General features: G+C 42.6%; 1 protein-coding gene across 1 annotated transcript; it reads right to left on the reverse strand.

The window, feature by feature from the left end:
* Positions 1-658: 658 nt before the first annotated feature.
* Positions 659-18980, reverse strand: SFRP2 (secreted frizzled related protein 2). Its single transcript, XM_077477069.1, has 3 exons — positions 18348-18980; positions 11656-11736; positions 659-1526 (listed from the first exon to the last, which is right to left on the reverse strand). Exons 1-3 carry the CDS (start codon positions 18847-18849, stop codon positions 1222-1224), a joined length of 888 nt encoding a protein of 295 aa, XP_077333195.1. The 5' UTR covers positions 18850-18980; the 3' UTR covers positions 659-1221.
* Between the last annotated feature and the right edge of the window lie 6952 nt (positions 18981-25932).

Consider the following 25932-nt stretch of genomic DNA (forward strand, 5'->3'; position numbering starts at 1 on the left):
ACCTGCTTTGTGAAATGGTTTTGCACAGAGCAACCCAGATTCTCCTCTTCTTTGGTCCCTCTTTGGTGCTCCTGGTCCCCCTCCTGGTTTTGTGGTTTAAATGACTTTGTGAGTACCCACTGGAGGATAGTCCTGTTCTATGTGAGCTGCCTACCCAGAGTCAATGAGCCCCCTGGGTGATTACTTCTCTTTCAAGGCTTTGTAAAAATAATTGTTCAATTCCCAGCACCTCTGGAATGTGTCTTTTTTGGTACCAGAACAACATTACATGGATTAGAGATCCTTCATACAAGTAGACACAGCAACAATCAGTCTACGTTTATAGCAGGTGGGGGAATCTGCTGAACATAGGGTGGCAATTGTGATTGTAGGAGCATTTACGCAGGTAGGAAGTGCTCTAGAAATGTTACACAAGCCCACATGTTGTTCCCTGGTAGTGCTAGATCCTTTGCATCTCCATTGAGGTCTATTTACGCAGTTGGAAGATTATGCACGGCCAAATGGTTGATGTCCTAAATTGTATGGCAGCTGTACCTTCCAACACATCTGATAATGCTATCAAAAAAGAGATAATTGCTGGAGATGAGGGCTGGCTTAGTGTTATATACATTGTCATATTAAGCCATTTGTTTCTTTCCTACGAGAGAACAATTACTGGTACAGAGATATAATAGCATTTAATTTATGAACATAGATCAAAAAACATTCAGTATTCATTCCTCTGTTTAAAACAGGCATATCACTGCTTACCCGATTTTTTTTTTTTTTTTTTTTTAATACTAAACAGTTGTCAGTATAATAAAATGCAAAAAGAACTGCTAATGTTTTAGGTACACTTGTCAATGTAAAATCCTGATTCCTTAAATGTTGTGATCTATTAATAAAGTCCTCTCTAACAATTCTATCACTTCTAGAAGCATACAAAATTATGAAGAGTCTCTTAAGTTTGCATCTGGTAAATACTTTTCTAGCTCTTTACTCGTGGCCATCATAAAAAATATTTGAACTTTTAAAATTTTTCATATTATTTACAAGGTTTGCTTCAATTTTAATAATAATAATAAAAAATAATAATAAAAATAATAATTATATTCATACAAAAGGCATCGCCCCCCACCTTTTTCAGTTATACTTCAGAAAGGGGTGGGTTCCCAGACAAGGGAGGAAGGTGCAAAAAAGAAAAATAGACTAGCCCCAGTGCTGAAAGAGTTAATGGAAGACCTAGCACTGCAGCTTGCGGATGCTGCGAGAGATCCTTTTAAACTCCCGTTGGCCTTTCTGCCATCGTTTGACTGAGGTGATGACCAGCTCCCCTCCGAGCTTTTGTCCCATCACTAAATAGGGAGCGTTAATGTCATTCATCTCATCACAGGTACACTGCAGGCCGTCTTTAAGCCACAGCACGGTCTTCTTCAAATCCCTTTCTGTCACCCCATTCAGTTTGTAAATGGTTTTGCTCTTTGTCTCCGGGATGATCTTAGTGTCCCCATTGATGTAGGCGATCTCCTTCACTTTTATCTTCAGGGCTGGTGGAGGCAAAAAGAGGGGGAGGCAAGGAGAGAGAATGGTGAGAAAAAAGGCTGACACAGGCACATTAGAACTCAGAAAGAGCCCGTCTGGGGTGGGACGTGTTGCTAATGAAACTGTCAGGCTTTGACACAATTACAACAGGTGGCTCCATTTTTACACCACAAAGGGCATCAAAGTCATTTATGTCAAACCCGTAATTCTTAACCCTTACCGTGCCTGACTAACAATCACTGCACAGCTGAATGTACTGTTCTCTAAAAGGGATCAACATATCTCCATAAGAAAGGTTAATGAGTGTGGATATATAAACATATGTTTTCATTACACATGGATTCTAAGGGGGAATATAACATCTGCAATCTGGGGGGGCAGCCTGGGGCCCTATATTTCTGAAAGAGACTCAGATCGTTCACATTTAAAACCAGTTGTCTGATTGTGGCCCCCACAAGAAGAAAAATAAGAGTGAACTGAAGGGCTTGGAATGTTTTCCTAGAAACTTCAGCAGACGCTCTTATTTTGTATGCCTATATAAGGCAGGCCATACATGGGTCTAATTTTGAAAGAATTTTCTTTTGAAAATCTTATCTAAGAATTGTTGTTCGTATTTCACACCATTAGTTGGCTGCAGCAACAGCCGGTTTTCGTGCGGCAATCAAATTTGAGTAATCGGACATGTTAGAAATTTTTTGAATTTTATTTAGAAAAAAATAAAAAAACTGAATTTTTTTTAGAAAAACTAAAGTTTTTCTAATATATGATGGCAGAATCGCGTGAGAAACGTAATCGAAAAAGAAATGCGCATTTGTAAGAAAAGAAAATTACCGGAAAGAAAAGAAGATTCCCAGCCATGAAAATACTTTTCTGTAGCAACGTGAGGTGAAATTGAAGGCTGGGTTGGCCGAATTTCGAAATCAACGGTGGCACCATCGGATCACAAAATGCACAAATTTTCCGAATTCTCAAAAGAAAATTCTTTCGAAATTCGACCATGTATGGCCAGCCTTAGTGACCGAAGGTCCTTGGTTGTTTCAGTAGATGATACAAGGAATACAATGAATAGAGAAAGCCAGCAGTGGTCCTGATGTCCCCTACCATCTGGAGACTGTCGATACCTAGACCGATTGCCATAACTAGGTGTCTTATATCTTTATATGTTTTTATCAATACGTTTACTAAGGATAATGCACAAGGCCTGTGCGCCCTCTTTTCTTTACTCTTCTTTTGACTGCTAGGATACCCCTATCCTGGAGGGCCGCAAGGCCTGAGAAATTATCCTTTGAACACTAGATCATCACACTTATGCAGAAGAGTATTTGTTTGATGCTATCTACAATGAATAGAGACATTGTATAAGGAGTGCAGGTTTGAAGTTAACCGAATCACACAATTTTACATCACTTATCTCCTTATCACTTTCTGAAACATAAAAAAATATATATGTATACACAAAATGCAAATACAATAGGGTGTATACTATTTTGTATGTAAATGGTATTTAAATTGACCTTTTCAATCAGTAGGAATTTTGTTTTTTTTTTAAATAATTTTATAATTAGATTTTTTTTTTATTTACCTTTCCAATCCGCAGGCTTTATGATTTAAAAAAACAAACAAAAAATAACTTTTTTGCTCCACGCAATATGATTAGGGGCGTTTTTTTAGGCCCCTTTCACACGGGACGGATCCGTGATGATCTGCACCGTGAACATCCACTTGCTCAGTGGGGATTGCTCCACACTGTGCAGGGACCGCCCTGTCAGATCTCCACTCTACTCTATAGGATTTTCCTCCGTCTGCAGAATCGGACCATACCGGATGATATAAGATGTCATCGGATGTTCATCCACTGACACCCGATATCCCATAGGGATGTATGTATGTCCCTATTTCATCCGAAAATGGATGGATGAAATACGGAAATACTATCTGCACGTTTGAAAGGGGCCTAAGACTGTTTGTATGAAGAATACTTTTGGAATATTTTGCAAAATGACTACATGTGTGATTGTCTCGCATCCCCCCCCCCAATCCCAGAAGCCTACACAGAGCTGGATTTTAAATTGCAGCAATCCTATGTAACAGGACTTTTAATTTTTATCTCTCTTCTAAAGCCCTAAAGTGCCCGTGACATTGGCTGGTTCAATAAAAACCAGCCGACATTCGGCCCATGTGAATGGCAGCTGGGCTGGCTTCTGTCGGGCGCGCATGCTGGAAAACCAGCAGCCGACTGGTTCCCAATCAGCGCTTTCAGTCAATGGCTGAGAGCGCTAACTGGAGTGTTTTGGCGTGGGGGGCGTCACCCTTGTCAAAACACAATAGCTCAGTGGGGGAGATCACTGGACTAATGTCGGATCGTTAGCACAGCGGCCGTGACCGCAGTTGACAGTTTTATTTTCGTTCAACCCAGCGAAAAAACTCATAGTGTGTACCAGGCTTTAGACTATTCAAAGCTAGTGGGGCACATATGTTGCTCCTTTTATTATTGAACACTGAGATTACTCAGGTGATGATAATAAACAGAGATTCTCCGTTTGAAAAAGGACTATGCTAACTCAAGCATTCGTTCCTTCTGAACAGAGGAAGAATAGGTCTTTTTCTCAAGAAAACTGAAGTTTTACTTTAACATAAAGCTATTACTGGGCCTGTTCTTTTATATTTAGATCCATCATCTTCCTCTCTCTCTCCATGAAGGTAATGAAATTAAAGAGATTTTCTGAGTATTTCATTTTCTCAAAGTGTTTAGAAGAACACGAATATTGTAATATAATATGTTATTTTGTTTTCTGGAAGAAGAGTTTGTTTCTTAAAACATATTTCTGGAAACCCCATATGAGCAAATTTACAGAATTGATTAGTCTGTTTCCATTCTCCTTATCTAAATGTTGGAGCCACAGAGTTTGAATGATTTACACTGTGCTCAGTGCGTGTGTAATTACCAGCATGGTTTTCATTACTTTATAGAATATTTTGGCTGAGGTATAAAAAAACTGAAGGAGAAGTAAAGGGCTGTCTGTGCTAAGTACAGTCTATTACAAAAATTGCAGCCGCTCAATTGGTTGCTACAGGCAACCCTTTGTATTAATAAATAGATAAGAAAAATAAAGAATGGCTATTACGCTTAGTGAATCAGAAATCATGCCAATAAGCCACCCTGCTACAGGCCATCACTAGCGATACAAGTATTAAGATGTCCCTATGTTTCTAGAACTTTTGGTGTCGTTTTATATTATCTATCTTATTTCCTTATTCCTTTGCACACACAACACTTGTCACTAGTTACAGTAGATACTTCAAGGGCCTGGGGTACATTTGTCTATTTTAATGGGCACCTGGGGGGGGGGCCTGAAAACTTGCTCCAAAATGCATTATTTTGGCCTGACCTCCTACTTCACTTTTAGTCAGTGAGATCACCCATCAAAGTGATGTCCAAAAGTGTTGTGTACATTTTTAGGGTTTACGATTTAAAGTGTTACTAAACCCACAACAGTAAAATCAGTCTGTATATGCATCATAGTATGCTTGTTATTCTCACTGTGGAACTTAAGGGGTTAATCCTCTGCATTGTGTAAAAAGGCTGTTTTATCTTGTATGCATAGATCCTTCCTATCTGGAGAGTAGCCAACCTGCACATGCTCAGTTGTGTCTTTTATGCTGGGGAGAACAGTTACTAGTGCTCAGAGATAGCCAGGTCACATGATATTGACATCACACATGTGGGCGTGTATACAGGCTAAAGTATAAAACCCCTCCTACCTGAACTCTCAGCACTGAAGAAACTCTGCAGTTTATCATGTAAGCATGGTATACAGATCATCCAAAAAGCTAAATAGTGGCAGTATTTTAATGTAAAAAGAAGATTTGTAAGCTCTGGGTACTGTGGGGGGGGGGGGGGGGGGACTATTTTCATATTACTGGGTTTAGTAACATTGTAAGGGTTCATTTTAGGTGTTAATGTAAGGTTTAAATGTTAGGTTATATGTTAGTGGTTAAAGCTGAACTTTAAGAACATATAAAAGGCACACATTAAAGCAGAGCTCCACTCGATTTATAAACAATAGCTCCCGACTATTATTTTGCTGTTTTAAATATAAAACTGACCCTTTTTTTTAATATATACCTTTGTTTTCATGCATATCTTGCCCATTTCCTGGTTCTGGGGATTGCAGATATGGGCGGGGTTGCTGCGGCTATGTCGACACTTCCCTTTGTTCTGCACTGTCTCCTGGGATCCTTTTTGCTTGTTCCCAGGAGTCTGTACGGCGGCCTGGCGCGAGTTATCACGTGATTTAGAACCCCGAAGTGACGTCATTACGACCAAAGCTGTTGACGGCGCTCCAATATAAACCTTACTGCACATGCGCGAGATCTAAGATAGAATGGTCGTTGCATTCTGGGAGATGGACGTCACAGAACCCCGGAAGAGAATGCCTGTGGGTTTCACATGCCCACAGGCAAGGTGACAATGTTTGATATCGATTTTATATAGCATTCTTTTAGTGAGAAAAGGCAATGGGAAAATTAAAACAAATGGAACATATAAGTAACATATTTAAACCCTAATTAGTTTCTAAATGTCCCAAAAAAAAAAAAAATCGTTGGAGGCAGTGGAACCCCACTTTAAGTGAATAAGGTCCACAAGGCTGCATTTACATCTGCTGTCTGTTTCTGTGTGTTTTATGGAGAATCAATACATTTTGAAGATTTTAAAGAGCAAGCAAGGAGTTGCGGACCATCCTTTCACACAATAAGTGTACTTTTTTAAATGCAAACATCTGAACTTGACTTAATATTGGTCTCTTGCAGGGGTAGAGGGGTTCTAGGGGCCATGCTGATAGGAGGAGAGAAAAGTGTGAAAGACAGTTGAGTATCTTCTCCTTTGCTGTACAGTAATAAAATAAAAAAAATAAACAAACAGAAGAGACAGAATGCCAAATAATCAATTCCTTCATTATTGACAGTGATGTCATATTGGTTTCCAACGTGTTTAGGGGTCTAAAAAGTGTTCCTCATCAGGGCTGACATTTAATTGCTGGGGTTGCTAAAATGGACTGTATCAAAATATCCCAAATAAGTATTTGACTGCTGGAACTGGAAGAATGCAAGGATCATTGGCTAGCTTGTAAACAAGTAAAAACTGTTTATGTTCATGTATATTGTTCCAGTACTCTATAATATGATCCGAGGCCCTGATAAAGCGGGACTGCCTGCGAAACACGTTGGCCTGATAAACTAATCTTAAGGCCAGAAAACAAATTACCCTGGATGCCTAACTTATGTAGAAGTTTTTAAACTTTTTTTTAACATTTGCTATATTTCTAATAAAATGTTATAATTATATATATAAATTTGTCTCAGTCTGTATTATACCCAAAGAGGTACATATAAAGTCCCAATTATTTTCTGTATCGTTATATGTATCACTTCAGGGATGATAACTCCAAAGGATTAAGATTTTAAAACACCCTTCCCCCACACACAAAATGACTTTTAATTGGCTATACTTGTAACATTACTGTCAAGAATAAGGTTTAGATCAGTGGTTCTCAACTCCTGTCCTCAGGACCTACTAACAGGCCAGGTTTGCAAGATAACTGGAATACATCACAGGTGATATCATTTGGTGCTCAGTTATTGCAGTATTCTAGTCTGCATCTCCCCATCCCCAAGGTAATAAAGGCATACCCCACTTTTAAGTACACAATGGGGTTTATTTACTAAAGCTGGAAAGTGCAAAATCAGGCTCACTTCTGCATAGAAACCAATGAGCTTCCAGGTTTTATTACCAAAGCTTAATTGAACAATCTGGGGTTAGAAGCTCATTGGTTTCTATGCAGAAGTGAGTCTGATTTTACACTTTCCAGCTTTAGTAAATAAATCCAATTGTGTACTTAAAAGTGGGGTATGCCAGTACTTAAAGTGGGGTGACCCCTAAAAAAATAGTTTAAAAGTCAGCAGCTACAAATACTGCAGCTGCTGACTTTTAATAATTGGAAACTTACCTGTCCCAGGGTCCATCGATGTGGGGAAACGGCATTATTACTGTGGGCACCCGGCTGTGGCTTCACAGCCGGGCACCCACCGTGCATGCGCGAGCCGCGCGCCGTGATATATGCCGCACAGTCATCTAGGACACGTGACAGGTCCCAGATGACTGTGCGGCGCCAAGGGGAAGTGATGTCACCAGCCCGGGCAATGAAGGAGGCAGACTATGAGTGACCCCCTAGCAACAGGCATTTAGAGGGGAGTAAAAATATTTTTTTCCAATTATTTTTTTTTACATTTTTTTTATCAATTTTAAGCAATTTTTGTTGGTGGCAACACCACTTTAAAATCTGGCCTGTTAGTGGGTCCTGAGGACAGGAGTTGAGAACCACTAGGTTAGATGGACTTCTGAACTGATCATTTGGTGTTTCGTCTGTTTGTGTAATCTTGCCAAGTTGTTTGTCCCATTTCCGCAGGACAATTCCCCACTTTGTGTTTTCTGAACAGCCAAGATCCACATTATTTTTATTTCATTTATACCGGTAAAGGACGGGGGCCTGTAAGTGAAAGTGAAGGTGCAGCAGAGAAAGATCAGGTCCCTTTCCCCTGATAGACAGGGCTGTGCTGTGTAAATCCAAGGACTGGATGGACAGATATACAAATCCTATGGCACTTAAACCAGCTCCCTTATATGTGTATTCCGCTGTTTGGCTGAACCTCCACTTTAAGTTTCAGGGTCAGATCTTAATATAAAAAGTACTTTATGCTGGAAAACAAGACTTCCTGGGAGAAGAATATGAAAATGACTATATTTTGTGACATCCAATGCTGCCATTGTTGCCTCATTATAGAACTGTAACATCGTGTTAACTTTGGAACAAATGCTCAGTTTACGGGCTGGAGTGCATTCCATTGAGTCGTACTACAAATTCCCAGAGGAAGCAACACAACGAAAACATTTGTAGAATGGGCTGAGGTCCTGTCTGCAAGTTTTATACCATCACCACATTGTAATGACTTTGGAAATAGAATTGACTGGGTATTTTAAATTAGCCAGGCGCTGTCAGCCTCCTTGGTATGTGTTTTCTGTATTAAAGTGCCAGCTTGTTTTCATTTGTCAGGATTAATATCCCGTACAAGCAAGGCCATGCTGTTCCATACAAGTGCTACAATTGTATATAAGTTATGGCTGCGCTATAACTGGGCTATAGACTTATTCTATCATTCACGTCTAACTAATCAACATCTAACATCATCAATCAAGTCTAAAGTCATAATGTTAGGGCTGTTTTTCTAGGGGTCCCGGAGTTACCCCCTAGTTAACATAGTAGCTGTATGATTTATGTTAGCAATAGCTTTTGTTTCCTGTTTTACGAAGCATAGTGGAAAGCTTGTTTATAAAATAATCCAACTCCATGTCAGCTCAGGTCTACATTCTAATTGCACGTCACACTACCTGTACCCAAACATGCCGCCCTGCCCGTCAATCAAACTTACAATAACAAATGATTCTACCAACTACGAAAAATGGCTTTTTTTTCTTTGGAGGGCTGCTTGCTTTGTATTTTGAACGCCTCATCCAAAATAGATTTATCTCATTTTTAGATTTTGGAAAAAAAACTTTTGAAAACTTTTATAATGCTCCTGAACGACATCAAAGAATTAGTAGGAAAATTAAATCAGATTGATTTGCTATCTTTTTGTGTTGCTATTATGTTTGTCTAATTTCTCACTTATAGTAACAGTTTGATATTAGACAGCAAAACTATCCTTTAGACTCATTATAAGCATAAAGTCAGCCATACATGTCAAGAGAGAACCATAGATTAACGCTAAACAGATGGACAAACCTCCTGCTGCTGGCTATTGTATTGTGACAGCTGGAACCTGCGGCTGCCAGAATACCGGAACGGTGACTGCAGCTGATTGGCTGCAGTCACTATTTGGCTGACTTTTTTTTCTGTCTGGCTTCTTTGATTTCTCAATCAAAATTTGTTGAGCTGTGTGGTGAGTGCAGGGCCAGTCGAAAATGTAAGCCATGTATGGCCAGCCTAGGAGCTAGCCAGCTGTCAGACAGTCTTCATTACCCCAGATGATCATTGCTTTGATTGCATTGATCAGATGATGGTGCTTATATGTTTTCTAAAATCCCCTGTTTCCATTCCCATCAAAGGGAACAATATGGAAGAAAAGGGGACACACTTGAAGCGCGTCAGATGCTTTTTGTATTATACATCCCACTACTGTTGCTTGCCAGCTGATCTTGTTGGATGATGCATCTTATGGACTTTACACTCTATGCGTGAATATGTATCTCGTTTGTGAGTATGCATTTTTTTTAAAAATGTCAGATATTAAAGTGTTGCAAAAGTAATGCGCAAGGCTGGTGCACTGTTACTTTTTGTCTTTAAAGTGGAGTTACACCCAAAAAAAAATAATTCATGAAGGTTCCTAAAAAAATAAAATAAAAAAAATTTGAAAGATTTTTTTTTTTACTCACCTCTAAATGGCTGTTGCTAGGGGGTCCCTCGTAGTCTGCCTCCTCCAGTGCCTGGGCTTGTGACATCACTTCCCCTTGGCCCAGGAAGGGCTCAGCTCTGCCCCCTCCCTCTTGTCAATCATCTGGGACAAGTGACAGGTCCCAGATGATTGCACGGCTAATCACGGCACGTGGCACCGCTCTCGCACGCGCAGTGGGTGCACACAGTTACAATGCCGGCACAGCTGAGCGGAGGGGGAGACGAGCAGGGCTTTGATCCCCCGCATCGCTGGACCCTGGGACAGGTAAGTGTCCGATTATTAAAAGTCAGCAGCTGCAGTATTTGTAGCTGCTGACTTTTAATTATTTTTTTTTTAAATTTCAACACCACTTGATAGTTCAACTAATGTATGTATCTTTTACAGTGAATCCTAGATATCTCAACCTGCTATAACAGGAGTTAAAGTGTTACTAAAACCAGGACTCTGCATTCATCAAATGTGGTCTATATTGTGGTCTGCATTCATCAGTATACAGAACATGGAAGTTATTTTAGTAAATATAAACTGCTAAATACCTTTCCTCATCAGCAGTATATAGAAGTCTTGTGACTTCTATCAGCTCCTGGCAAAGCTTGTAGGAGGAGTTTTCATTTCCCCCTGACCCTCTGGCTTGACAGTGCTGATTGGCCCTGTGCTGATCACATGTATTCTCCCGAGAAACAAAAAATAAAACAAAAAAACACCTCTCTAGCAATACACACCAAACTGAGCAAGTGCAGCCTGACTCCAAAGGCTCTGAATTATGTCCTGGAGTCAGTGGAAGAAAAGGAGGATCTATACGTACAGGATCAAACAGCTTTTTTTACACAATGCAGAAGATTAACCTCTTAGGTTCCACCGTGAGTATAACAAGCATGCTTTACTGCATGTCCAGACTGATTTTACTGTTGTGGGTTTAGCAACACTTTAATTTAACACAAATCATCCAATGTATATAGACATCTCTATAATAGCACTAAATACATCTAGTCCAGTAACATAACATAAAACCAATATGATTTAGAAAAATAAAAATACATATTGGCTCCCCATACCACCAACATCAGGCATTTCTGAAACAATTTAAAATTGAGACACTGGGTTTTATTTACTAAAACTAGAGTGCGCAAAATCTGGTGTAGCTGTGCATTGCAGACAATCAGCTTCTAACTTCAGCTTGTTCAGTTTCAAGCTTTGACAAAAAAGCTGAAAGCTGATTGGTTTCTATGCAGAGCTGCACTAGAATGTGCACTCTCCAGTATTAGTAAATCAACCCCAGTGTGTATAGCCAGGTTATAGCTGCCACTGCTGGGAGGCAGGAACAGACACCAAATGACTTCCATCGACTCCCAAAAACCATGAAACATAGGTGGGCACCGGCAAACAAATTGTTTTGGGCATCTGGATTAAAAAACGTACTTAACTGCCCTTATGCCTCAAACACAGTTAATTTAGAGCCCTATACAGCGCCTTAATAAAGACCTTTTTAAATGCCTTTGTTTAGATTGCAGAACTTCAATGCAAAATTAGCACTTCAGTTTAAAGGAAACCTGGTTCACATTTCACCACATTGCAACATCTAAACATCTTTTAGTATGTAACACGTATTGTACATTTTCTTACCAAAATCATTTTTGCAGAGGTTCTCCACAATGTCATTGTCATCCTCGTTGCTGCTTTTACAGGCGTCACAGACTTTGGGCGCTAAAGAGAACAGAACAAGTTTTAGGAAAGCTGCCTTATGCTTACTGAACAGCAGGAGGCGCTGAGGAACAACATGCATTATCAAGCATAATCACATCTTTTCAAACATGACTCAGATACAAACTTGACTTAAACTCAAAACCTAATGAGTTACTTTGTCCCAGGAAGACTTTTTCCTTGAGTACTGCTAACGTTTTATTTAATAACTTCCCATGGAAGAAGGAACACCTATATGAACTCAACCATTCTCATCATCTGCAGTTTGTAACATACACTGATCAGAATCAGCAGTAACGGCTGTCAGGCAGAGCCAGTATCTTGGCACACAAGAGCAGACTGCTAATGGTGTTTGCTTTAAAATGTGTCTACAGCCAAAAGCTTTTTTTTTTTTTTTTTTTTGTAGTTTTGGATAGAGCAGTCTGTGTCTGGGTACCCGCTGAAGATTCAAGCTCCCAATTTGCCATCTTGACCATTGTCAACAAGACTTAAAGGGAAGGGAGGAAGCAAGGAAGGAAAGAGAGAGAGAGAGAGAGAGAGAGAGAGAGAGAGAGAGAGAGAAAGAGAGAGAGAGAAAGAAAGAGAGAAAGGCAGAGCGAGAGAGAGAGAAAGGGAAGAAATATGGTAGGAAGGAAAGAGAGAGAGAAAGAGCGAGAAAGAAAGGGAAGAAATAGGGAAAGAAAGAAAGAGAGAGAGAGAGGAAGAAAGAGGGAAGGAAAGAGAGAGGGGAAGAGCGAGAGAGAAAGAAAGGGAAGAAAGAGGGAAGGAAGGAAAGAGAGAGAGAGAGAGAGAGGAAGAGCGAGAGAGAAAGGGAAGAAAGAGGGAAGGAAAGAGAGAGAGGGAGAGCAAGAGAGAAAGAAAGAAAAAAAGAAAGTGTGGCAAGGAAGGAAGAGAGGCAGAGAGAGAGAGATAAAAAAAAGGAAGAAAGAGTGAAGGAAGGAAATTGAGAGAGAAGGGGAGCGAGAAAGAAAGAAAAAAAGAAAGAAAGAGTGGCAAGGAAGGAAGGAAGGAAGAAAGAGAGAGAGAGAGAGGCAGAGCGAGAGAGAAAAATAAAAAGGTAGAAAGAGGGAAAGAAGGAAGGAAAGAAGGAAGGAAAGAGAGAGAGAGAGAGGGAGGGAGAGCGAGAGAGAAAGAAAGAAAGAAAGAGTGGCAAGGAAGGAAGGAAGAATGAGAGAGAGAGAGAGAGAGAGAGAAGGAAGAAAGGGGAAGGAAGGAAGGAAAGAGAGAGAGAGAGAAAGAAAGAGAAAGCGATGCGTAAACTGTTGGTGCTATATAAATAATGTATAATAATAATAATAATAATAATAAAAGAGAGAACGAAAGAGAAAGAAAGAAAGAAAGAAAGAAAGAAAGAAAGAAAGAAAGAAAGAAAGAAAGAAAGAAAGAAAGAAAGAAAGAGTGGCTATGAAGGAAGGAAGGAGGGAAAGAAGAAAGAGAGAGAGAGAGAGAAAAAAAGAAAAAAGAAAGAAAAGGTGGTTAGCACTTCCACCTAGCAGCACTGGGGTATTCGGTTCAAATCCCAACCATGACACTACCTGCCTGGAGTTTGCATGTTCTCCCTGTGCCTGCGTGGGTTTCCTCCCATACTCCAAGGACATGCTGGTATGTAAATTGGCCCTAGTATGTGTATGAATGTGAGTTAGGGACCTTAGATTGTAAGCTCCTGGAGGGCAGGGACTAATGTGAATGTACAGTATACTGTGTATATATATTTGCTGCATAAATTGATGCAGCTATATACGTATCTATAATAAATAAATAAAGTTGTCAGTTAAACAGTTATTGAGGCAAAATTGTCCAATGGGGTATTTTGTTCCAGTAACAGCTGTCTGAGTGGGGTCCTATTGGGTCTATAGGACAGGAGCTGATGGAAAGATTCCCCATTGGGAAACAAATGGCAAAAAAAATAATTTTCTTTCTAGGGTTAAAAAAAAAAAAAGAAAAAAGTTTGGGCTCTAGATAAACTTCGAGAACAGCAGACACCGAGGTTTTTAACCGTCCACTTGTTTATCTTCAATGTTTATTGGCTGCATATGAACTAAATTAAAATGGCACCCATTAAGGTCATTGCAGAGGCACATGCTGCTCCCATGCCAGTAAAGTTTGTCTTGCATCTTGTCCAGCCTGTGCAGTAAATAGGGGTAGGACTATTTAAAAGCATACTTAACTCACAGCAAAAGATTGTATATTGCCTTGTTAATTTGGAAAAGAGGACAGCAGAATGTAGTCAGGACCAGATTTTATAGTAACCAGATGGGGGACATCTTTATGTAGAGGTTTTATAGTGCTAATGGGGGTTACAGGGCTGCTCCGGTGAACGCAGATATGTCCAGAACTGTGTGCTCTGCTCTGCTTTTATGGCTATAGAATGATGCTGGCTATATATATATATATATATATATATATATATATATATATATATACACATATATATATATATATATACCGTATACACTTTTTTTTCTTGTGCATTGTTTTCATGAGCATTGGCATCCTTGCACTGCTTTATCTGAGTTGTAATGGTCTTTGAGGATGATCCATGCGCTTCTTGAATTGTAACCAAGAATTAGCATAAAAATCCATTAGTATATGCCAAAATCAAACTGATTATTCTTAGCTACACCACATGATTGTTATCTATTAACCTTTGCCTATATCACAATACAGAATTTATATAGCGCCAACAGTGTGCGCAGCACTTCACAAAGTACAGGGGGACAGTACAGTTACAGTGCACTTTTGAGTTTGAAGTGCCTTTTAACTGCGAGTTTGCAGATCACAAGTGCAGATGACTGTTCTGAGGCTGCGTTTGACCCGTTTTTGCAGCGGGTACTACTGTGATCCGCTGCCAGGCAAAGCCCAATGTTTTGCATTCAAACACATGCATTTTAGTTGTGCGTTAGAATGCAAACGGCACCCGACTGCATGAGCCCTTAGCCCTAACCATACACTGTGCAATGCAATGATACATCTCAAAGTGATTGTACAATCAACTATGTTTTGCAGGAGCCTGCCTGATTTGATACAAATAAAAAGATTGATTAGGTGTATTCTCACATTACTTAGTTTTGGTAACTTGAAAATAAACTGTGCAGGGGTTTTACAATCAGGTTGTACAGTGTATGGCCAGTCTTACATGCCCCTATTAACATATAAGAATGATTCCCAACTCTCTCCCTGTAAGCTGCTACATGTACTACATAGCTATCAGTCTTGCAACAGTACTTAATTGCATAGCTGCCAACATTTTAAAAATCTCCAGGGAGGCTTGAATGCTGATCTAATCAGAGCACTGCCATTCTCCACCAGGGTTCCTGCAGAGTTGTTAAGGGTTCTTTGATATGTAACTGATTTACCATTCATTTGATAGTGCCTGCATGGTTTTGGGGGCAATCTGCTTGACATGAAGATCTTTTTAGCTGTCTATAAGGGGCATCCTTCCCGCCAACCACCAACGTAAGTCACATTTTTCTCACTGATCACCAGAGAAAGGGACATTCTTTTCCCTGACTACCAAGGTAAAGGGGCATTCTTCACAATGACCACCAATGTTGGATGGACATTCTTCCTACTGACCGCACATGTAAGGGGGTATTTTTCTCTCAAGACCACCAATGTAAGTTTCACAATCTTCCCATTGATCCTCATTGTAAGGAGAGCAATTTTTCCCACTGGCCACCAACGTAAGGATGTATTCTTTCCGCTGACCCCCAATGTAAGGGGGGGGGGGGGGGCATTCTCCCCACTGACCAACAATGTAAAGGATGACATTCTTCCCAATGACCACCAATGTAAAGACTGGCATTCTTCTCACTGGCCAACAATATAAAGGTGACATGCTTACCACTGACCCCTTCAATGTAAGAAAGGCATTCTTCCCACTGACCATCAATGTAAAGATTACATTCTTCCCACTGACCACCAATGTAAAGATGACATTCATCCCACTGACCAGCATTGTAAGGGACATTCTTTCCACTGAACACCATTGTAAAAAGGGGCATTTTTCCCACTGACCACCATTGTAAAAGGGGCATTCTTCCCACTGACCACCAATATAAGGGTGACATTCTTATCATTGGCCCCTCAAATGTAAGGAAGGTGTTCTTCCCATTGACCACCAATGTAAAGAGTGATATTCTCCCCACTGACCACCAATGTAAGGATGACATTCTTTCCACCTACCACCAATGTAAGGGTGACATTATTTCCACTGACCACCATTCTAAAGGGGCATTCTTCCCACTGACCACCAATGTAAAGGTTGACATTATTACCACTGACCACCAATGTAAAATTCTTCTTCTCAGTGACCACCAATGTAAGGAATGTAAGGGGGCATTCTTCCCACTTATCAACAATGTAAAGGTTTTTTTCCACCAACTCCCAATGTAAGGGTGACAATCCTCCCACTGACCCCCAATGTAAGAGGGGATTAGCCTTCTCACTGACACCAACAATGAACCGGTTTTAGCAGGAGATCCCCCCCCCCCTCCCCCCGACCTGAAAACTATTTCTAAGGGTCCCCACACTATAAAAAAGTGTCAATATCCTGGTCTAAGCAATACAAGTTCATCATGAGACATGTTACTATGCAGCATCTCCATCCTTTGGTGACACATTATTAGGATGCTAGAAGCAAGGAAGTGGAAGCTATAATAAAAGATGTTAAGAGAAGCTGAATAATACAAACATTTTGTGGTAATTCCAAGAGCACCCCTGGCCATGGGTGACATTCCCTTCCCTGGCCATGGGTGACATTGCTTTTCCATGGGTGACATTCCCTTCCCTGGCCATGGGTGACATTGCTTTTCCATGGGTGACATTCCCTTCCCTGGCCATGGGTGACATTGCTTTACCATGGGTGACATTCCCTTCCCTGGGTGATATTCCCTTCCTTGGCCATGGGTGACATTCCCTTCCACGGGTGACATTAGTACCTTCTCTAGACCTGGGTGACATTCTTTTCCCTGGGTGATATTAGTACCTTCTCTGGATCTGGGTGATCTTCCGTTCCCTGGGTGACATTAGTACCTACTCAGGACCTGGGTGACATTAATACCTTTTCTAGACTTGGGTGACCTTCCCTGGGTGATATTAGTACTCTCCCTAGACCTGGGTGACCTGACCTTCCCTGGGTGACATTAGTACCTTCTCTGGACCTGGGTGACCTTCCCATCTCTGGGTGACATTAGTACCTTCTCTGGACCTGGGTGATCTTCCCATCCCTGGATGACATTAGTACCTTCTCTGGACCTGGGTGATCTTCCCATCCCTGGGTGACATTAGTACCTTCTCTGGTCCTGGGTGACCTTCCCATCCCTGGGTGACATTAGTACCTTCTCTGGACCTGGGTGACCTTCCCATCCCTGGGTGACATTAGTACCTTCTCTGGTCCTGGGTGACCTTCCCATCCCTGGGTGACATTAGTACCTTCTCTGGACCTGGGTAACCTTCCCATCCCTGGGTGACATTAGTACCTTCTCTGGACCTGGGGGATCTTCCCATCCCTGGGTGACATTAGTACCTTCTCTGGACCTGGGTAACCTTCCCATCCCTGGGTGACATTAGTACCTTCTCTGGACCTGGGTAACCTTCCCATCCCTGGGTGACATTAGTACCTTCTCTGGACCTGGGGGATCTTCCCATCCCTGGGTGACATTAGTACCTTCTCTGGACCTGGGTAACCTTCCCATCCCTAGGTGACATTAGTACCTTCTCTGGACCTGGGGGATCTTCCCATCCCTGAGTGACATTAGTACCTTCTCTGGACCTGGGTAACCTTCCCATCCCTAGGTGACATTAGTACCTTCTCTGGCCCTGGGTGACATTAGTACCTTCTCTGGACCTGGGTAACCTTCCCATCCCTGGGTGACATTAGTACCTTCTCTGGACCTGGGTAACCTTCCCATCCCTGGGTGACATTAGTACCTTCTCTGGACTTGGGTAACCTTCCCATCCCTGGGTGACATTAGTACCTTCTCTGGACTTGGGTAACCTTCCCATCCCTGGGTGACACTAGTACCTTCTCTGGACTTGGGTAACCTTCCCATCCCTGGGTGACATTAGTACCTTCTCTGGACCTGGGTAACCTTCCCATCCCTGGGTGACATTAGTATCTTCTCTGGACCTGGGTAACCTTCCCATCCCTGGGTGACATTAGTACCTTCTCTGGACTTGGGTAACCTTCCCATCCCTGGGTGACACTAGTACCTTCTCTGGACTTGGGTAACCTTCCCATCCCTAGGTGACATTAGTACCTTCTCTGGACCTGGGTAACCTTCCCATCCCTGGGTGACACTAGTACCTTCTCTGGACTTGGGTAACCTTCCCATCCCTAGGTGACATTAGTATCTTCTCTGGACCTGGGTAACCTTCCCATCCCTGGGTGACATTAGTACCTTCTCTGGACTTGGGTAACCTTCCCATCCCTGGGTGACACTAGTACCTTCTCTGGACCTGGGTAACCTTCCCATCCCTGGGTGACACTAGTACCTTCTCTGGACTTGGGTAACCTTCCCATCCCTAGGTGACATTAGTACCTTCTCTGGACCTGGGTAACCTTCCCATCCCTGGGTGACATTAGTACCTTCTCTGGACCTGGGTGACATTACCTTCTCTGGTGGCCGGCACTAGATGTTCAGTGCTGGCTGGTGGGATGCACAAGTCATTGTCCTGGGGGAAGCGGCTGCAGTCCAGCATATCTGGCCATGGGAAGCCGAAGGCAGACATGACGGGGGCACAGCCATCCCTGACTTGCTCACATAGGGAGCGGCACGGCTTGATGGTCTCATCCAGGTCATCAATACAGACGGGGGCGAATAGGGAGCACAGGAACTTCTTGGTGTCCCTATGGCACTGCTTCTGTATGAGAGGGATCCAGGAGGAGGCTTGTTGCAGAACCTCCTTCATGGTCTCATGTCCCAGCAGGTTGGGTAGCCTCATGTTGGGGTACTCGATGTCATGGCACAGCAGTAAGGTGGCAGGGATGGGTTTGCAGTTGCTCCTCTTATAAGAGAACTCAGGCTGCCCAAAGGGGAACAAGCCCCTGACCGAGTCCATAGAGTCCGAAGCCAGCACGAAGAGGAGGAGGATGGAGGAGGCTCGGAGGCACATGGTGGGGACAAGGCTGGAGGAAACAATGCGAGTTGAGCTCTTCTGTCCGCTGTGCTGCTGTGGCAGGCTCGGACTACATGCACACCTCCCGGCATCCAGGGGACACTCTGCGCACAGCTCCGCTACGCTCCACTTTTCTGCAGGTTTTATGCAAATGTACCCAGTGGGCGGGGCCTGCTGACAATGATCGGCGAAGGATTGGTCAGTGCCTGCCTGCCTAGGAGAAGAAATCCTCCAGTTCTGTGTATAGACTGATCCATAGAGCAAGACTGACAAAGGGCTGAGCACTGCATTGTCTGAGCAGCCTGGGAGCTCCTGATCGCACACAATCCCCCCAATAACCTGCCTTCATTTATTAGTGCTGCCCATACACCATACAATGTCACCTATGAAACATGAACACCCAATACTTCCCAGTGATCGCATTCTCCTTCCACATCAGAACAATGCTGATTCATTTTGCTCAAAATTGTTGGCTGACACATTAGAATCGCTCCCAACTGTCCCTGATATTGAGGGACTGTCCCTGATTTGCAGCAATGTCCCTCTGTCCCTCACCCCCCCTCATTTGTCCCTCATTTTGGTCTGATCTATATAGTTGTATATAAAATATTTTTTTTATCTTTCAAAATGTTTTTCCCAGTGCTAAACCTTTCATCCACTTTCTAAATTGCTGCATTTGTACATTTTAAAAGCCAATATAAAGTAATAGTGGTGATAAAAAAAAGTCCTTGTGGGTTTAATTAACCTTTTTTTTGGTTACTTCTCCTTTAAGGGGGCGTGGCAGGGGGGGCGTGTCCGATGCCTACATATATTTGTTAGTAGATGCCCCTCATTCCCATCTCAAAATGTTGGAAGGTATGCAGTAAAGCTTGCTATACACTATACAATCAGATTGTACTATCTTTAATCAATGGTGTTCACACAGGCTTCAATTTTTTTTTATCCATTTGATGTGCAACTCCAACAAAACAGTTGAATCCACAATCAAATAGCTATAACTTCCCTTCCCATTGTTTAGGCTCAGTATTGATCGGTTATGATCTTATAATTAATATTCAAAACCCTTTATTGTATCCAAAATATACTTTTAAGCCCCTTATGTCTGTTTTTCTCTGGTATTTATGTCTTCTTTTTTGGGATGTGGGTTTTTACCATTCTGCGTCTCCTTTTTTATTTACTTGGATTTGATCAAAGTTGATCGGGCCAGGAAGGACTATTATCGATAATTTTGGGTCAGTTGGCATCACTGAGATACTTTGGGGTTGATTTACTAAAACTGGAGAGTGCAAAATCTGGTGCCGCTGTGCATGGGAGCCAATCAGCTTCTAACTTCAGCTTGTTCAGCTCAAGAGGAACTGCGGTCAGTTCACATAATTTTGTAATTAAAACATCTTTGCCATTCTGAAGCTTCCCTCCAACCACTTTGCATTATATTTAATATATACTGTGATTATGTACTTGCCAAATATGCTGCAGAAATCGCCCTCCACTGAGTCTGGCAGCATCCATTTTAACTGTGGGCAGCTGAAGCTGCTGCCTAGGGTTGCCACCTGTCCAGGATTCACCCGGACAGTCAGGGTTTTGAATCGTGTGTCCAGGTTTCAGGCAGACTGAAACCTGGACATGTTGTTCAGACCAGGCAGTGGCTCCTCAAGTAACCAAGATAGTCACATCTGTTGCCACTTGGAAGCTGCAGGCGGCTGTCTTGGGGCAAGTTCGGCATCACTGGGTGGCAGGGTGATGTCAGAAAGAGCAATTTGGCCACACCCACCGTTCGCTGCGGCACGCTATGCACACCACATTACTACTCTCCTTGGGGCACCCAAGGGTGTCCCAGGCCGCTGAAGTGTTCGGGTTTGGCTCGAAGAAATGGTGGCAACCCTACTGCTGCCTGTTTACTTCCTGGATTTACACAGAGGCACACTTCCAGCTCTACAGCCCTGTAGCTGTCATTGGCCCTCTTATGATTCACCTCCATCCCCCTCCCTTCCTGGCAAACTCTCACAAGAGTTATGCCCGGCACACACAGTTGGACATTCCGACGACAAAATCCGACTATTTTTTTCTGACGGATTTTGGCTCAAACGTGTCTTGCATACACACGGTCACACAAAGTTGTCGGAAAATCCGATCATTCAGAACGAGGTGACGTAGAACACGTACGATGGGACTATGAAGAGGGCAGTAGCCAATAGATTTTGTCTCGTAATTTATTCTGAGCATGCGTGGCACTTTGTGCGTCGGAATTGTCTACACACAATCGGAGTTTAAACAGTCGAATTTTGTTGTCGGAAAATTTTAGATCCAGCTCTCAAATATTGTGTTTTTGAAATTCCGGTGGAAAAAGTCAGATGGAGCCCACACATGATCGAAATTTCCGACAACACAGTCCGATCGCACATTTTCCGTCGGAAAGACCGACCGTGTGTACAGGGCATTAGAGAGAGAGCTTTGCATGATGTCAGAAGCCTAGGCTAATGAGCAGACAAGAAACAGGCAGTGGGCTGTATACAGTATTTACTGGCAGAAGTTTTTATTTATTTTTTCCTATCCAAAGTTAAAACAACAAGGGCAGAAGATTTAATAGAGAGAATGTTGAAAAAATGACTGAAGGTTCACTTCAAGCTTTGAGAAAAAAACCCAGAGCCTAGGCTCACACTGGTGAGTGCGGACCACCGCATGTGATTTGCATAGGAATCGCAGCAAATTCCTGTGCACATCACATGCAATATCTGCATGGTGTAATTTGAACTATACATATATGGCACAAATCACATCTGCACCAAAGCGGTGCACGACCCTTTTTTTCCCCTTGCACCTGAATCGCATGGCATGGGTGTTCACAGCCTTGTGATGCAATTATGGCAATCGCACTGCATTTTGCAATCCGTTTCAGGGTGTCGCTAATCTAACATTGACACCCACAGCAGATCACATGGACGCCGTGCGATTGCTACGCAGTGCGATGTGATGAGGGGAAGCACAGCGAATCTTGTGTGTATCGTGCATTACATCAGTGTGAGCCAGGGCTGAAGCTGATTGGTTTCTATACAGAGCTGCGCCGGATTTTGCACTCTAGAGGTTTAGTAAATCAACCCCACTGTTCATTAATATGATGATATTTTGAGTGATCAGATTATGAGATGACATGGTGGAAGCAGAGATGGGATTACAAACACGTGCGACTCAATCAAAACAATCGAATCCACAAACAATCAAAGAGCTAAAATGTCCCTTCTCATGGTTTTAGGCTCGGCTTTGATCTAGCTTGATCAAAGTCGATTGGCCAGGGTGGAATATTATCAATCATTTTTGATCAGCCGGTATAACTATAGTTATATACTATAGAGATAGTTTGTTCATGAATAATTGTAGTTTAAGTGAGAGATTATAAAATGTGGAAACAGATGGGATCCCAAACATATCTTAAAGGAGAAGTCCAGCCTGAGCTCGTTAGGCTGGGATTTTGCTCTGGGTCATAGGAGGGCAATTCGTTTGGCACCCCGTTTTCAGCAGAGAGCAGTCTGAAGTTCGCTCTCCACTGACGTCACTTCCATCAGTCGGGGCAGCGCCTCTCCCCACCCCTCCACAGCTCAGCGCTCCAATGAGTGTGGAGGATCAGAGCAGGAGAAGTGCTGACTGACAGGCAGCAGCTCTCCACTTGGGGAGGTGAGAGAACCGAGCCATCAGCAATGTTTGGTGGCTCGGTTCTCAGTGCAGAGACGGCGGGGGACAGATGCAGCATCCACCTAGGTAAGTATTAATCCCATTCTTCTCTTTTAAGTATTGATCAAAATCCCCATGTGTGGCATATCAATTAAATGCTTTACCAACTCTAGATCGCTTTTTTTTTCAATTGGAAGAGAGCAATTGAAAAATAAATTGATAATTTATCAAAGCATGTATGACCACCATTAACCACTTGCTTACTGGGCACTTAAACCCCCTTCCTGCCCAGACCAGTCTTCAGCTTTCAGCGCTCTCACATTTGCAATGATAATTGTGCGGTCATGTATCGCTGGACCCCAATTACATTTTTATAATTTTTTTTCACACAAATAGAGCTTTCTTTTGGTGGTACTTAATCGCTGTTGGGTTTTTTATTTTTTTGTTAAAAAAAAACAAAAAAAGGCCAAAAATGTTGAAAAAACAAAACAAAAAACAGTTTCATAGTTTGTTATAAAATTTAGAAAACAGATATTTTTTCTCCTTCATTGATGTGCACTGATGGGCACTGATAGGCTGCACTGATGGGCACTGATAAGGCGGCACTGATGGCCACCGATAGGCTGAACTGATGGGCACTGATAAGGCCAAACTGATAGGTGCTGATAGGTGGCACTGATGGGCACTGATAGGAGGCACTGATAAGGCGGCACTGATGAGCATTGATAGGTGGCACTGAGAGGGGGCACTGATGGGTAGCACTGATGCGCACTAATGGTTGGCACTAATGGGTGGCACTGAAGGGTCCTGATAGGTGCCACTGAAGGGCACAGATAAGTGGCACTGATGGACACTGATGATCACTGATGGGTGGCACTGATGGGCACTAGTAGGTAACACTGATGGACAGCACTGAGCGGGGGTACAGATGATGATGCACTGATGGGCATTGATTGGTAGCACTGGTGGGCATTGAGAGGTGGCACTGTTGGGCAAAGGTAGGTGGCACTGTGGGCACTAGTAGGTGGCACTCGTGGGTACTAATAGGAGGCACTGGCAGGTGGTACTGGTGGGTACATATGAGGCAGCCACAGCTCTCTGTGTAAGGGACCAATATCCCTCTGACAGAAGCCAGTGATCAGGGGATAAAAATAAAAGATTACCGATCTTCTGTTTACATCACCTGATCAGCTGTTATTGGCTGAACATGTGGTAAGGAGCTGGGATCGGCTGGGATCTCATAGACTCGGTGATCACAGATCGTGCCAGGCACACCCACAGGGGCGCGCAGGCAGCTCATATGACGGCCTCCCAGCAATTAAGGCCAATTCGGCTATAGCGCGGGCGGGAGATGGTTAAGCTGGCCATACATGGATTGGAATTCAGCTAATTTAGCATGGACAGGCCGTCTTTTCTACCCTCCAAACTTCCTTTCAGGGACCGGCTGTGGCCGATTGTCGTTAGCCGATCTCCTGTAATTGTACCTCTGTTACTGTTCCTGTCTGTATATGCCTCATGATGGTTACTGTTTATTGTTTTTTACTTGACATGTTTTAATAAAAATATTTTCAACACTAATTTAGCATGGACTGGGCGAATTCCGATCCATGAATGGGCAGGGTGGTTGGTAGAACGACTTCTGTACTACGGCCCTGTTGAAAAAGTTCAGCTCAATTAGCACCACAGATTATAGTCAGCAGTGCTGATCAGTGTATTGTGACTGCAGGGAAGCCTCCCCACTGTTAGAATACAAAGGCACAGCGGGACGATTCCCAATCCACCTTCAAGGTGTGGATGGGGAAACCAAGTCATTTTTTTTTTCATTCAACTTGCTGGCTGAATGAAAAAAGAAAAAAAAAAAAAAACTCATCTATGTGCTGCCTGAGCCCTTGTACACACGGTCGGAGATTCCGACAACCAAATCCGTCGGATTTTGTCCGAAACTGTTGCATTCACACGGTCGGACAAAGTTGTCGGAAAATCCAACGTGATGATGTTATTTCGTTACGACGGGACTACGTTCACGCTAGTAGCCAATAGCTTTGGTGTAGGAATTTGATCTGAGCATGCGTGGCACTTTGTCCGATCAGAATTCTCTACACATGATCGGAGTATGTGCGATCGGAGCATTTTGTCGAAAAATTTTACCAACAAGTTGGAAAACTTGGTCCGTCAGATACTCCGACGGAAACAGTCCGATATAGACCACACACAGTCGGAATATCTGACAAAACGGTCCGATCGGACACATTCCGTCAGAATCTCCGACCATGTGTACAAGGGCTTAGACTTAAAAAAAACTGTAATAATGTAATATGAGGATAAACTTACAAAATCCATGCCGTTTGTATGAAACCAGGCAGGCCCTTGCACTACATAGTTAATGGTAGATCTAAGAGATAGCTCAATCAGATTGCATAGTTTATGGTCTACTTATGTCTTTTCAATACTGCATAGATTCAATCAAATTTTCATATTCTGTGAAGAACCCTTCAATCAGATTGCTACTGGTATGGCCACCATAAGCTCACTATGCATGCTATAGTCTGACTGTACAATCACCTTAGATCTACCAATACCATGCACTATGAGGACCTACCAAACATTTACCCTGAACATAGCAGGGTGAGGGAACCCACCTTCCAGGTTTTGCTTTATTATGAACTATTCAATCAGGAAAGTCCTCGCACTGTATGCTGTTGGTGGATATAAAGGAGAAGCTCCCATGATTCTAATTTCTCTTTTATATGATGGTGCATAATAATTCTAATTAATTGCATGTGACAGATGGATCCCTCATCAAAACAAATATTACTATTATCAGTGATGGCGAACCTTGGCCCCTCAGATGTTTTGGAACTACATTTCCCATGATGCTCCACTACACTGAAGAGTGCATGAGCATCATGGGAAATGTAGTCCCAAAACATCTGAGGTACCAAGATTCACCATCACTGCTATCATTATGCAGGACTTGTAACGTGCCAACAGTTTCCTGGAGTTGGGCTTTACCGGAGATCCAGTACATTTACAATCCAATCCAATGCAGAATGGCACAGGGGGCCCTGCTTGTGAGAGTTTACAATACAAGCCCTAATATGGTCCATTCTCAATGCCCTGTAGACCAAACCACTGCTGCCCACCCAGTGTTTTGGGCTGAAGAGCCATGCAACATGGACGGCAAGATGCTTGTTTGTATCACAGAGTTCCTTTTTTTTTTTTTGACTCACCTTTATTTTAAATGTACAAAGTGGCAGTGCGTTGTGTGTGATATGTGCGACCGTGCAGAACACTTAAACCCCCCTCAGTCCCAGACCAATTTTCAGCTTTCAGCGCTGATGCACTTTGAATGACAATTGCGCAGGCATACAACACTGTACCCAAATTAAATTTTTATCATTTTTTTCCCACAAA

The sequence above is a fragment of the Lithobates pipiens genome, unplaced genomic scaffold (genome assembly GCF_037356315.1).
Source record: "Lithobates pipiens isolate NorthernLeopardFrog02 unplaced genomic scaffold, aLitPip1_a1.2 Scaffold_13, whole genome shotgun sequence".
In the NCBI taxonomy this organism is placed as follows: Eukaryota; Metazoa; Chordata; class Amphibia; order Anura; family Ranidae; genus Lithobates; species Lithobates pipiens.